This window comes from Ceratosolen solmsi, unplaced genomic scaffold (genome assembly GCF_000503995.2).
Source record: "Ceratosolen solmsi marchali unplaced genomic scaffold, CerSol_1.0 scaffold33, whole genome shotgun sequence".
In the NCBI taxonomy this organism is placed as follows: Eukaryota; Metazoa; Arthropoda; class Insecta; order Hymenoptera; family Agaonidae; genus Ceratosolen; species Ceratosolen solmsi.
In genome coordinates, this window is record NW_011948438.1 from 18,346 (window position 1) to 32,606 (window position 14,261).

The window sequence follows — 14,261 nt, forward strand, 5'->3', positions numbered from 1 at the left end:
AGTCCCAGAAACAGAGATACACACGCGTTTACGATTATTATTCGCATTGATTAATTTTTCTCACTTACTGTACGTGCGTTTAGCATCTCTTATTCTTGATAATCGTTTCGCCCTGGTGGCGTAGAAATAAAAAAAGTCCATCATGCTATTCAAAATAAATGAAATGAAAATTTTTATGCATTATAAATAATATACCTCAGACTGATTGTACGGCAATGAAGTGTCGTAATGTATTTTGTTTTTCTTTTGGCTTTATAAATAATACATTAAAATATGTTTTCTTCTTTACTAATAGACTGTCGCCTTAAGATTTTGGAAAAAGTAATTTTTCATTTTTTCTAATTTCTTAATAAAAGAATATTTTTAAAAATTTCGACAATTTTTAAATACTTAATTTAAGAAATGTTGCAATTTGTAAGCTAATTGTTTTATGATATCGTGTATTTTAATTCATTGGCTAATCTAGACAACTTAATTATTACAGTTTTGTACTTTGGTAAAAAATTAATTTTTTTTAAATTTTAAGGCGCTGCTTGTTTATACGTGTCCGTTCATTACAGAATGTAATACGCGAATTTTTGAACAAGAAAATTTTATAATGTCTCAAATCTTTTTATCAATGATCGATATAAGAGTTTTTACTATTTGTGACAATTTAAAGTACATTTCTCTATTGGTCTTATTGGTATTAAGAAGGCGAGAGTACGCTAAAAATGCGCATGCATATATCTGTATTTTCGTATAAATATTCTACAAAGATCTATTGGGAATTGTGACTTTGACAATGAATTGAAATTGTAATATAATGTGTACAAATATTTATTTCACCACTTACAAATATCTCTCCAATCCTATTCTTATTTACAATTTATCAAGTTTTACTTACTTGAACATTCAATATGTAGTCCGTACAAAGATTAAAAAATGATCTCATCCTCCTGTCCCTGCACACTCAAAATCATTGTGTTGCCAAATCTATACAAAATAATTGTCTTGAATTTTTTCAATAAATACAATTGCGAGTTAAAGAAATCAATTAAAAGTAATTTTGTCTATAAAACATGCATTCGATGGTTAAAAACTTTTATATTAACTAATTAAAATTATACACTATTTAAATTTTCTTATACGCAGAAATTTAATGGAAACTGTCTCAAGCTTAATATCAATTGATTTTTTAAACTAATCTACGATATTATCTACGATGTATTTACGCGTTTAAAATTATTATTTTTGCAAAAAATAGATTTTAAACTCTGTTTTTCAATTTTCAATGATTTTCAAGAATTTATGGGAGATCCTCCTAAAAAACATAAATGAAAAAAATAATTATTATTTAATGGATAGATTTAATCAATTGAATTTATTCAACTGCAATAAATGAATTTTAAACGTTAATGCAAAATCAGAAAATGAATTCGAATTGTATTTGACAAAACATTAAAAATTAAGTAAGACATTAATACTCATATATATATATATATATATACATGTACGATATCTTGTCAATATTAGTTACAGAATATCAATTTTAATGTATAACTACATGTACTTTTGGATAAAAACAAATCTTAAAAATTAATTTGATAAAAAATATCGACAAATAAATTGATTTTAATACAAGAAAAACTACTAAAATAAAATTTTAATAATAAAAGAATCGATATAATGGAAAATATGTATTTGGCTGAAGTAAATTTTTATTTCAGATTTGATATCATAAGCCTTTTTAATTGTTTCTTTGTCTTTTATCAGAATTTAGTTAAATGATAAAATTTTTTTTAAGTGTAAAATACTTCTCACAATTTAAAAGAGATAAAGTATTTTATCCAATTAGCTCATAATCAACTCTTGTTATACTAAACTTGAGATGATTCCATTACAAAAGTAAATAAGTCTAAAGAGAATTTTGAATAAAAAAACATGACAATAATTTAGAACAAAACGCTGATCGATTTTTGTTTTTCTCTTTCATCCTTTGAAAAGTAATTATCATTTTCACAACACAGTTCACAAAAAGCCTCATAAGATTATGTATCGGCTGTGTCCATTTTATCTTGATCCTTATCACCCGAATAATACTCATTGGCAGGCTCAACAATCTTATCCATGTCCTGAGGATTCTGCCTAGAGTCAGGATCAGGCTCGGGTTGTCTATCTTCCTCCGCTGGCAGAGCATCGCACGGGACATCCTGCATTTGCACACTAGGCGAGTGTTGTATCATTTTTAGGTTATCGTAAACATGTCTGGTAATAGCCTCCAGATATTGCTTACTATTAGCATTATCCTGCCTTGTAACCACCTCTGGATGGAGTGTGAAGTCCGGTCCGAAATACTCTATGTATTCGGTTAGGGGTAATTCATTGCTTATCTGTTCATCAAGAAGAAGAGAAGTCTCGTAAGTCCAACATCTTGCTACATTTCTCAGAGTATAACCACCGCCGCCTACTGTCAAAAGTGGTACATTAAGATCTCTAACAAATCTAACGCATTCTCCGTGTCCTTTTGTGCTGAGACTGAAACAACCTAGCCTATCATTAGCTAGGGAGTCTGCTCCACACTGCAATACTATCGCAGTAGGTTGAAAGAACTCCATAACGTGAGATATGCAAGGCTTGAAAACTTGTACATACGAAGCGTCGTCGATACCTTCCTTCAAAGGCACATTCACCGAGTAATATCTACCACTCTCTGCACCAATTTCGTACATGTCTCCCGTTCCTGGGAAAAAGTAATTGCCATATTTATGGAATGACACTGTCATAACTCGATCGGTTAGATAAAATGCCTCTTGAACACCATCGCCGTGGTGTACATCGATATCAATATATAGGACACGCGCGTGATACTTAAGCAGCTCTAAAATAGCAATGACAATGTCATTGATGTAACAAAATCCTGAAGCTTCAAACTTTTTGGCATGATGTAGGCCGCCGCTCCAGTTTATCGCTATGTCACAGCTCTTATTGTTCAACTTTGTAGCACCTGAGTGATTAAAAAAGTAAATTTTAAAACATTGACAAATAAAAATAAATAAGCCTTTTCAAATTGATTAGCTTGGATGCCAATTATCAAGAAGCTGCTTGTACAAATTCAAAGATTAAGGAGATGAATTTTTAAATTACTGTAATTATGTAGTTATCAGCTTTCGATTAAGTAAAAAGTAATAATTATAAAACTTCTTTGGCAAATAACATACATTAATTGTAGTTGATCTTTTTTTTTGCATTTTACAAATATGTTTATTCTATAAAAATTTGTATTAAATATTGTATTTATTCATTTATTTTACATTGCTGTAGTTTTCAATTAAGCAATCTTCTCAAACATGCAGCAATATAAAATTGTGTAACAACTTAATTTCCTAGTAATTACTCAAGCTTATTATAGAGTTTTCTTACTATAGAGAATTACTTCACTTAATAGAGTATATATAATTTCATTAGCTTATTAAGTTTGTATGATTTCATAACATATACATACTAATTAAAGGTATATAATAAGTTAATGGTATATTTCAGCACTCAAATATAATATACCTTCCAAGGATGCCCCAGTGTACATGGAGCAAAAGTCAAATAAACCTTCAAAAACTGGACAATCGTCACCAACATTAAAATGAGACAGATATTTTGTATATCCTTGTAAATTTTGGGGCGTAACCCTTTGTAAAAATTCCACGTATTCATCAGAATGAAAGCGACACATATCATGCGTACTAGCTCTATAAGGTCTGTAAATTTGCATTTTTTTATGCAATCCATAGTTTAGGACTAAACTGTGAATGACCGAAAGTCTATGTGGTTTCATTGGATGTCCGGGGCCATAATGAAAATTTCCTACATCAGGATTATAAAAGTACGAAACTTTTTTGTTATAACTCATTTTAATATTACTACTTTACTGAAAACAAATTAGACAGAATATAAATTTAAATAGCTATATAAGGGGTTCGATTAAAAATTATGCATAATATCACACATAACACTTAAATAGCCGACTTTACATCGTTCAACGAATACGACTATTAATTATTAATAATATACCTGCTTATATTCAAATAAAAAACATTGCCAGTTTTTAGATAAAAGTAAGTTTTTTGCGACTCGTTCGGTCTAAAAATGTTCCAATTAATTTTTGACTGTTTAGTAATTTATATATATTCATCGCAATTCTTCTTTTAGTTTTAAGAACATCCTTTTTCATGAATAAACACTTTGTTTTTAATTTGTCAACTCAAAAACATTTCGAAACGCAGGAGGTTATGAATGAGAGCACGATGCTATGCACCTATAGACATTGCGAGGTTGCCATATTGCTATTAAGGGGAAACCGATTCAAATCCGATATAATTGATATTTGGTGTAAAAAAAGAAAAAAAAAAGAAAAAAAAAAATAAATAAATAAATAAATAAAAAAAAATAAAAATATGTCTAAAATTTTGGATATTTGTTATCAATCCTGTATTTATCTAATGGTATTGATAATATATATATATATATATATATATAGTTTTTTAAAGCGAAGAGGCGAAATCATACTAAGCCTTTTCTTTGTTTTGCCTAAATAAATATTAAAATTACATACAATATTATTTAACAACTACTCATAAATTTTCACTACTTAAATTAACCCTAATTAAATGCTAATTAAATTTTCCATTTTAAACTAATATAAACAACGAACAGCTCTCCCTCCCTACGTGAAAAGTAGGCAAACAAAACATTCAAAGTAATTATATAACATTCGGAACAATAAAATTAAATTGCAATTCTCGGATGTGCATGATTATCTTCAGTGCACGTTAAGTCCGTTATTTCCATTTACTGGGATTATAATTTCGATAAAAAGAATCGTCATGCTTGTTTCGTTGGGAGTGTGGATAATGGCATATTTAAACAACAATATCGTTAAATTTGGCGGTGATTCGGTAAACATTGGCTTACGCTTCCTTAAAATATTTATAAGACGAATTTAATGATTTTATAGAGATGCGGGATATCTACGCCACGATAATGGCAAACACGAACACTTTGCAACAAATCGTTTTGAACAATGCGTCATATTCCCTGGTAACAGGGCTCTCTCGCAACAGGAAACCTGCCATATCGACTGGACAGACGCAAGAGTTGAAAAAGTTTAGTGATTACCACTCCGGCACTATTGTCATTGTCATCTGCTGACGTCACTGGCAGACAGTCGACCAAGCAAAGAGATCACGATCAACGGCTGTCAACGTCGCAGCATCCCAACGCACGATGGAGAGTCGCTAACGATTTCGGTTGCAAACCGGAAGAAAAGCCGGAGGCGCGTGGCTATACGCTTTTCCCTTTTCCCTTTGCTCTCCCGGCCCCAATCTATTTCGTATCCCTGAGAAATCGGCATCTTAAAAGAAAAGAGGCAAATAAGTCACGTCCCTGACAAGCCATCGATCATGTGTATCCTCCCTCTCTCTCGCTCTATCTCACTCTCTTGTCGTAAAAAAAGCTTGAGAAGATGGGAGAAAGAGCTCGCGCCAGAAAGCGTAAAAATAAAAAGGAGAGCGACAAACAGCTCGATGCCTAAAGAGCGACGGAGGGGGGGGGCGGCGGCGGCGGCGGAAATGTCCGTTGGACGTTTCAAATTTTTCAAGTGCGCGTGAGCGAGCGACACCGGCGAGAGGAGAGCTGATGGATGGTATAACAGGGGGAAAAAGAGAGAGAGAGAGAGAGAGAGAGCGCGAGGGAGGGAGGATTCAAGAGCGGTGTTAGGACCACTCGTGGAATACGCAGCCAGATTCTTTACTATTCGTCGTCGGCGTCTCTTGCCATTCGTCGAGATTTGTGAAAAGAGAGAGAGAGAGAGACACACAGAGAGAGAGAGAGAGAGAGAGAGAGAGAGAAAGGCAGGTGCAAACGGCTCATACACCGCTGAGGGCTGATCGCGTAGCCGTTGCTTTCATCAGCAGTTCGGCATTAAGACGCGAAAGCGCGTTCGCTGGCTCGGACGCTGCACCGTTTCCTGGCCTTTCATTTACGGGTCAAATGTTATCCAGTGCTCTTGCCTCCTGAGAACGAATTAGACTAAAGCATCGTCGTGCTTAATAAAGGGGGCGTAATAAAGGTGAGAGAGGCTGGGCGAGAGCCTAATTACGGCAAAAGTGCGTTAAACGAGTCGATACCTGCGCCCTAACGGAATTCGGACACGAATACGCTGCTATAAAGCAGAAGACCTGGATTCGCCTGACGCACTTTATTCCGACGTTCTCCGTCCGCTCGATCGTAAAATATCGCAAATGAGGTTACGCGGTGACGGCCAAGGGTGCATGTGACCGACTCTGTTCTTATTTCGCGGTACGTGTGCTGCTGCTGCCGCTGCTGCCGCTGCCGCGTTTATTTACTGTCCCGTACGTTCGTATTGTGATCGTCGATTCGACCGACGACGCGTGTGTTTGTAAATATGGAATTTAAATACAATCTGCCGATTGATTATACACGAAGGATTATTGTGAGATGTCCAGAGATGGATCGCAACTTGCATGCTCTTTACCTTAGCTCTTCGGTGCACGTGTTTTTGGCTCGATAAAAAAGAAATAAAGAACGAAATAATGTAAGGTGACGTTAAAAGTTGTTTGGGAACGAACTGTAGACTTAGTGCGGTTCATGGCATAAATTGTCATTTTGTATGATTGAAAATTGCAAATTTAACTATAGAACCAACCCAAAGTCTTTAGGCGATACTAATGTCTGTCAGCTTTTTATCAATTAATTATATCATTAGTTTTTATTATTTTTATTATTATTGTTGTTGTTGGTGCTGGTGCTGTTTGAACAACGATCTGTAACATGAATAATTTCTAACAATAATTAACAAAAAAATTCTTAAATTATGAAATTTAGAAGATTATGGAGTTGATCATTGGTATCATTCAAACTGTAAAATAATTAACCGTTTTTCCTGTAATACAGTCGACCCGTACTATCGATTATTTATTATTACATATGAAAAGTTATACAATATATAAAAGATGTAAAAAATTTGTATATACGTTACTTTATGAGTCTATACAATATAAGTAATTTTAAATCTAATATTAATACTTATTACTTTTAGACTTAATAATATTAAATATAGATATTTTATTTTTTAGGTTGTAATAAAAGTACTTGAACGGATAAAATGCCTCCAGATTCTAGAAGCGTATCCTTTGTTTTTCATCGAGATACATTTAATGTAAAGGGTAGCGCAGAAGATGGTAAAAGTCAAAAGAATTTCAGACGTAGACTGCAAGATAAATTTGATAAAGAACGTACCGATGGATTTAAAAATAAATCTGGAGATAAAGAGATAGCCGAAAGGCCTTGGCATAATCTAAGTTTTGGACAAGTTTCTACAGACTCTAAAAGAGCTTTGAGAAATGGAGCTGATAAAATCTCTAAAACTATCTCATCCGTTAGAACAACCTTTGGATCAATTTCCCAAGTTTGTATATTATACAATGTTTGTTGTGTTAATGTAATAATTCGTATTGTGGTAATTTTCCATATTCGCATATTTATGGTTTATATTGGACAAATTAATAATATTAAAACTATCGTCATTTTTTAATTTACAATTGATTATTGCGATTGGTCGATCGTAGACTAGGATAGTCAAATCGAGACAGACCATAATTATTCGTATCAAAAGAAATTCTTAATGCTTAATTGTCTTTGAAATTGGAAGTAGAAATTATTCAAGCAATTTAAATAATGTTACTCGCTGCTCCTACGATTTAAAATACAACATCATTAGTAATTCAATAATCTGAAAATATGCTTCCATTCCTATCGAACGTCGATATTAAAATATTCACGACATTTCCATCATTGTGTGAATTTTATTTTTAGAAATTTAAGAGTTCCACCCGCAGACGCCAAAGACTCGAGGAGCAGCAATCACCTACTAGCAGTGCTTGTACAACGCAAACACCGCAATCAAGATCTCGCCATTTATTAGGACGCACACCAACAAAACTATACAGCCCATTTGGCATTGAATCACCAAGAAGAGCCTGGGATAAAGAAGTCAACTGCACCCCCTCGAGTATTGTTTCTAAAAACATCTGCGAGAACAGACGTCATCGTCTTTTTAGATTTGCAAAAGTTAATGGGTTTTGTTCCTTGAGATAAGCGAGTATTCGAGTTTGATACACGTGTTTCCTAAATCAGAAAATTTACGGCTGCTTAATTACATCAGCAGGTATAATCCTCCCATCAACTCTTAAAATTTAATGCAAAAATTAAAAAATTTATCTTTGCAAGTGATAGATTATATGTGAACATAATATTTGAGATTATTTTGTTCAATAAGGGATGATTGAATTAAGTATTATCTAGACTTTTGAGTGAGTATTTCGTTTTGTTGAAACAAATCTTGAGTATTATTCATCGTTCAGGCAACGAATATCGTTATAATATAGACAGCTAAATTTTTATTTATTTATCTTTTAGTTTATTTTTTTATTATTATTATTTTATCTTCTTTCATTTTTTTTTTTGGTTTTTTTTTTGTTTTTTTTTTTGTTTTTGTTTTTGTTTTTTTGTTTTTTTTGTTTTTCTTACACTGGATTTGCAGTCATACTTTAGGAAATTATAAGACTGTTACTCAATATTTGTAAGATTTATACTAATTATATATTTTTGTGGTACGTTTTCCACCATGTATTTCTTTCATTTGTTGATTGTGCTTCGATTCATTATCTTTGCATTAGGCGCATGAAAAAACAAAAAACAAAAAAAAAACCCAGTGAATGAAGTATGGAATAATAACGTTCCTATATTACATTCTTTACATAATGATAAAAGTTTTGAGCCAATCAAAATCTTACCAGTAAAAAGTACATTAATGTAAATTGAAAGCGGTATAAGTTGTATATACCAATTCATTTAACAAAGCGATCATTATGCAGAGAAAAAGAGATATATGTTTTATAAGGGATTAGTAATTATGTAATTCTAGTTTTTTATACCAGTGCACAATATGCTTTTTTAATTTTTTTTTTCTTTTTTTCAAGCTTACCTTTTCTACTTTTTTACTTTTCTATGTAGCGTTGTTCTTCAAGCGACATGTATCAGTACGAATAATATTATGTGTATTAATAATATTAAAAAAAAAAAAAAAAATTTATTTAAGAATAAAACTTACGATATTTACATATAAAATTGTATACGAGAAAATAAATTTGTTAAAAATGAAAATAATTATGTTTTCATATTTATTTAAATATTTCGAAATTATCTTTTAAGAAAAGTAATTTAAGATTAAGCCTATCGTTATGGTTAATCTTAAAAGCAAACGGCGAGTTGATTAAAAAGTATAATAAATTACAAAGGATTATTTTATTTTACTTCTTATGAATTAAAGTAATAATGTAATAAAGGTGAAATAAATATTTGCATATTTATGATTTATAATGCAATGGTTTTTGTGGCCCTTAACACACAAGTGAGATGCAAAAAGTGAAACAAAAGATGATATTAACATAATCGTCGTTTGTTTACTAATCATTTTTCATTAGTGAAAGAATAGCATAAAAGCACATTGCTCGAAGAAATTCTTGAAATTTTTTACTCTATTATTAAGAGAGGTGGCCCATTTCGAAACTCGGAGAAATAGATTTTCATGTTATTCATTATCTTGTTAACGAAGTGAGCTTATATGCGAAATGCTACCCGGTTGGAACTTCGTATCTAGGTATGTATAACAATTTCATTTTGTCATCGCGATGTGATGTGAACAATATTAACGTCAAAATAGGGTTATCGTTGATTTCCATTAAACATTGAAGTTTTATTATTTACGTGATAAACAGTATAAGCCAGAATATGGGTCATTTCGTGTTAATATCGACAAAATCAATCAATTATTTACAATTAATTTCTTAATTCATTCAAGTCCATTGAAGGTCGCATTCAAGCGATATGTTATAGCTAATGTCAATTCTCAGATTTTTCATCGATCAATTAAAATTGCGTAAAATACTGGATTCGTATTAGATGCCACGACACTATAGTTATAAATGATTTTATAAGTGTTGCTGGAAAATCAATATAAATCGTACGTGAATGTGAGGAATAAAAAAAAAAAAAATAATAATAATAATAATAATAACAATAAAAAAGAATACATAAAAATATAATTATTTTAAATATCTTTTAAAAGCTTTCAAATGATATTTATAAAAATAGGTGATATATGAATAATCTCATACGTGAGCTAAAAATTGTATATGAAATTTATTTTCATTAATGTATTACCAATTCAGCTTGAAATATATAAGTTATTTTTTTAAGTTTCAGTATTTTCGTAATGCCCTGATAGTGCAATAATATATTTTTGCGATACAGTAGCTGAAGATGATGCAAGAATTTTTCGACGAATTTCAGCGATATAAAAATGGCTTAGTTAAAAATTCTATTAAAATACGCGTTGCAATACATTGCGAAAAGTAAACATTATATTTAATTAAAAATCATAAACTATATTGTATCGCTTTGTTGCTTTCCTCGCTTCTACGCGACACGTGTCTTACATCAGACTTCATTTTAATGATTAAATAATTAAAATTCCGACTCTAATAATTTACGATTTTTAATTTAAAAAATAATCTACGGATATAGGAGACTTTAAAGAAGGTTGAGCAGCACTCTTAGAATACACTAAAGTAAATATATTTCAAATCATCAGAGCACTGTTTTAAGATTTCTCCCATACTTTTGAGTAAATGTCCCTTTCCATTCATAACAACAAGTCATCGCTATTTATGTCGTAATAAATTGAGCATAATTTAATTGTTTAAATTAAAATAAATCTCAACGTGTCGCCTATAACAATTGTATTTCTGTATAATCAATTTGCATTTCATAGTTTTCGTTTAGGCAATTCTGCTCTTCGTTTAAACGAGTATTTTACTCGTAAATAGTCTTCTAAAATTATCAAAATATCGATCATCTTTAGTATTGGATTATGAACTTCAGATAAATGCATTATAGGAATTAATGTTTCAGATAGGAAAATAACTTTTATGATTTTTCATTTTTCAACACTTCATTCATAATTAAAGAATCAAAAACAAAAATAATTTAAAAATAATAATAATTTATAATTTAAAACTAAGCAAATTTTATTTATTCATAAATATTTTCTAGCGAGACTCTTCCATTAAATTTATCAACAAATTTTTATACCTATATTGTAAAATCCAAAATCCAATATAATTAAATGAATTTTATTTTCTCAAGACGTTTATTAATATATATATATATATATATATATATTGTAATGTTTTTATCGTATAACAATATTTCGTTTGCACAAAATGTTTGATGTAGATGAGTGGACGAAAAAATTCACTAAAGTGTCCAAACAATTACATATAATTGTAGGAAATAATGATAAATTTACAATATATCAATTTTCAATGAATTTCGTATTAACGTATTAATAATAATAATTCTATTGATATTAATAACGTACTGCCTGAACAAAAATATTACGAATAAAGTATAATGCATCGCAATAAGCTATCGATCTGTTTATTGAAAACGATCGAGTTTGATTAAAATTTTTTTTATTACAAAACGCGTATTTCAGAATATTAAAAACTTAATGAAATGATAGAACTTCTTAATCGAGATATATGCGTTTGTTTTCATTCTTTATTTAAAGTGTTTTAATACAGTCAATATTTTTAATGATTGGGAACAAACTCATAAAATATTTAATAGGTATTTGGCATTATAGATTTATAACTTTTTAACTTTTTAATTTTTAATTTTATCATACTTGATTTTTTATTGATTCCTTATTTAAATATTTTATCGATTTACTTAGAAGTGTTATGCATATTGAACGTCTTGGACAATATTGCCGCAATATTTCATTATTATAAACACGATTGCTCGTATATTCCTATTACACTATTACAGAAAATTATGCCAGTATGGTGAAACAATGATGGAAGTATTAGTCGATATAATATTTTATATTATTTATTCTGTAGATGCTCAATGTCTTTGTGAATTTTATATTATTTCAATATTAAATTATTCCGTGAATTGTTTAAGAAACACAGAAATACTCTATTTAATTATATATATTATAGATCTCTGGTTAAATGAATTTAAAAACTTTTTTTTTTCCATTACACAGCAAAAGTAAGCGTTTAAAAGAAAAATTAATTTTATTCAGTAAATATTACCACTCTACTTCCTTACTTTATGATTATAATTTAAATTATTGATTTGTGCTTGGTATCGATGGAAGTTCACTTATATGTAGAATAAGAGAAAAAGATTTTAAAAATTATATGTGATTTGTAAGAATCATAATTTTTTATTTTTATTGTACATTAACACTTTAATAATGAGCTAGATTTCTCTAAATTGCTTATAAAATATATTATTTTATTTTAATCATTTGAAAAAACTTATACTTACAAGAATATTATTTTTTTTCTTCTTTTTTTAAATCATTGACTCTTAATGTCAGCTTAATTTCTAAAATGATATATAGAAATCTGTGTAATTAAATTATCATTTGTATTAATTTATTGGTTGTTATGAAGCCATTGATTTTTCATTACACATATAGAAACATTTATTTATTTATTTATTATAATACTATTATAACACTGGAAGTTTTTACTTTCTCATACATTTATAAAACGTTGAACTTTTATATATCTTATAGTCCATTTAAAATTAAGTAATCGCGGTAAAATTTCAAAAATAAATTAAAAAATTGCACAAATATACACGATGCATTATATGTACGTATGGCGCATATAAACTGCTTTATTGTTATTATAAGATTATGCAATGAAGACATAAGACAATTCTAAGCAATTATATACCTTCTTATTTTAGTATTGTCTTGCTCTCTGCGTCATATTCCACGATTTGTTTTTTTGTTTAAAAATATGTTAAAATTCCGTTTAGCTGTATTTTATAATATGTCTGCTCGTTTGACTGGCGACTTCGTATGCGAAGTTCAAATAAAAATTGTTATAAATTCACTGTTTTAGATTCGTAGAGTTGATAAAAAAAAGGGGTGTGGGGAGGAGGAGGGGGATATATATTCGAACAAGCCAAGCGTAATTACCGTGTTAATTAGTCATGGTATGAATAAATAAGTTGCTTAGTAATAATCATTGTTACTTAATATTTTAATGGAGAAGTTTTATTTTTAATAAAAAATACTGTTGATGAAATCGATTCCGAAAGGATAAAATCAATAAATCAAAATCATACCAAAACCAGAAGAGCGCGAAATGTGTGGTGGTTTCCTGTTTCCCCGTCTCACGTCGCTGTAATTCAGTTTCAAGGCAGGTCAGTTTTCCCGCACCAGGTGGTGCAGTAGTGGGGGTTAGTCACTCTTACAACGCCGAGGGAAGCGAAATGGAGATAGTCTGATAGAGGGCGTGAGAGAGGGAGAGAGTGAGCTAGCGAGCCAGAGAGCTAGAGAGATTGAGAATTACGGTGCACAAGCGAGGGGGGCGGGGGAAAGAAAGAAAGCAAGAACCGCGCGGCGCTCGACGGCTCCACGCATTCCGTCATTGACGCTCGTCGTTGCCAGGTAGATAACGTATACTGTCCTGAACAAATTTCTTTTATTTTTTTGTTATTGTTATTAAAACGACTTGTAAATAACGCCGTATTTCTCCGTATGTGCGTTTACGTTTATCGTTACTTGTGACAAGTGTGTTTGTGCGTGCGTGTGTGTCATATTTCGCGTGCCCGCTTAATTTTTGCATTGAGCTAGTGATTTAGCGTACGTTCATGCGTGTGCGCGCACGAGAGACAGAGAGAGAGAGAGAGAGAGAAAGAAATAGTATGCGTTAGCGTGTGTTAGGTGCGTGCGTGCGTGCGTGCGTGTGTGCGTTGCGTGTGTGCGTTGCGTGCGATAGAGAGAGAGAGAGAGAGAGAGAGAGAGAGAGAGAGCGCGAGGGAGAAAGTGGGAGAGTGCAATGTGCGATAGACGAGGAAGGATAGTTAAGGCGAAAAATGTAGTCATCGCGGCGCCGCTACGGTTGTTCGTCGACTCCATTTTTTCTCGTCGCTCCGTCCTTCTCTCTCGCCTTTTTTTCCTCCCTACATGTATTTCCTGTCGTTAGCGATCGGGAGAGAGAGAGAGAGAGAGAGAGCCGAGAGCCGAGAACCGAGAACCGAGAACCGAGAAGACGAAGGCAACGAACCGGTCACATAGCCGTCCATGTACGTTGCATGGATTAGGCTAGCAT

General features: G+C 31.3%; 2 protein-coding genes across 3 annotated transcripts; one reads left to right on the forward strand and one right to left on the reverse strand.

Annotated features, from left to right (window-relative positions):
* Positions 1-1,846: 1,846 nt before the first annotated feature.
* HDAC3 (histone deacetylase 3) lies at positions 1,847-4,319 on the reverse strand. Of its 2 annotated transcripts, none has more exons than XM_011503420.1 (3): positions 4,048-4,319; positions 3,541-3,904; positions 1,847-2,986 (listed from the first exon to the last, which is right to left on the reverse strand). In XM_011503420.1, exons 2-3 carry the CDS (start codon positions 3,884-3,886, stop codon positions 2,031-2,033), a joined length of 1,302 nt encoding a protein of 433 aa, XP_011501722.1. In that variant the 5' UTR covers positions 3,887-3,904; positions 4,048-4,319; the 3' UTR covers positions 1,847-2,030. The 2 variants fall into 2 exon arrangements, with proteins under 2 accessions (XP_011501722.1, XP_011501723.1); XM_011503421.1 differs by lacking the exon at positions 4,048-4,319 and adding an exon at positions 3,983-4,037.
* A 1,555-nt stretch (positions 4,320-5,874) lies between these two features.
* On the forward strand, positions 5,875-8,462 carry LOC105365302 (uncharacterized). Its single transcript, XM_011503422.1, has 3 exons — positions 5,875-6,103; positions 7,131-7,462; positions 7,870-8,462. The coding sequence occupies exons 2-3, from the start codon at positions 7,160-7,162 to the stop codon at positions 8,149-8,151; spliced, it is 585 nt and encodes a 194-aa protein (XP_011501724.1). The 5' UTR covers positions 5,875-6,103; positions 7,131-7,159; the 3' UTR covers positions 8,152-8,462.
* Positions 8,463-14,261: the final 5,799 nt, after the last annotated feature.

Bases quoted from the DNA above. Each gene is read 5' to 3' on its own strand.
- HDAC3 (XM_011503420.1), bottom strand. From the start codon at position 3,886: ATGAGTTATAACAAAAAAGTTTCGTACTTTTATAATCCTGATGTAGGA. The intron at 2,987-3,540 runs GTATATTATATT...TTAATCACTCAG, and splicing joins CACTGGGGCATCCTTGGAAG to GTGCTACAAAGTTGAACAAT.
- LOC105365302 (XM_011503422.1), top strand. From the start codon at position 7,160: ATGCCTCCAGATTCTAGAAGCGTATCCTTTGTTTTTCATCGAGATACA. The intron at 7,463-7,869 runs GTTTGTATATTA...TTTTATTTTTAG, and splicing joins CCTTTGGATCAATTTCCCAA to AAATTTAAGAGTTCCACCCG.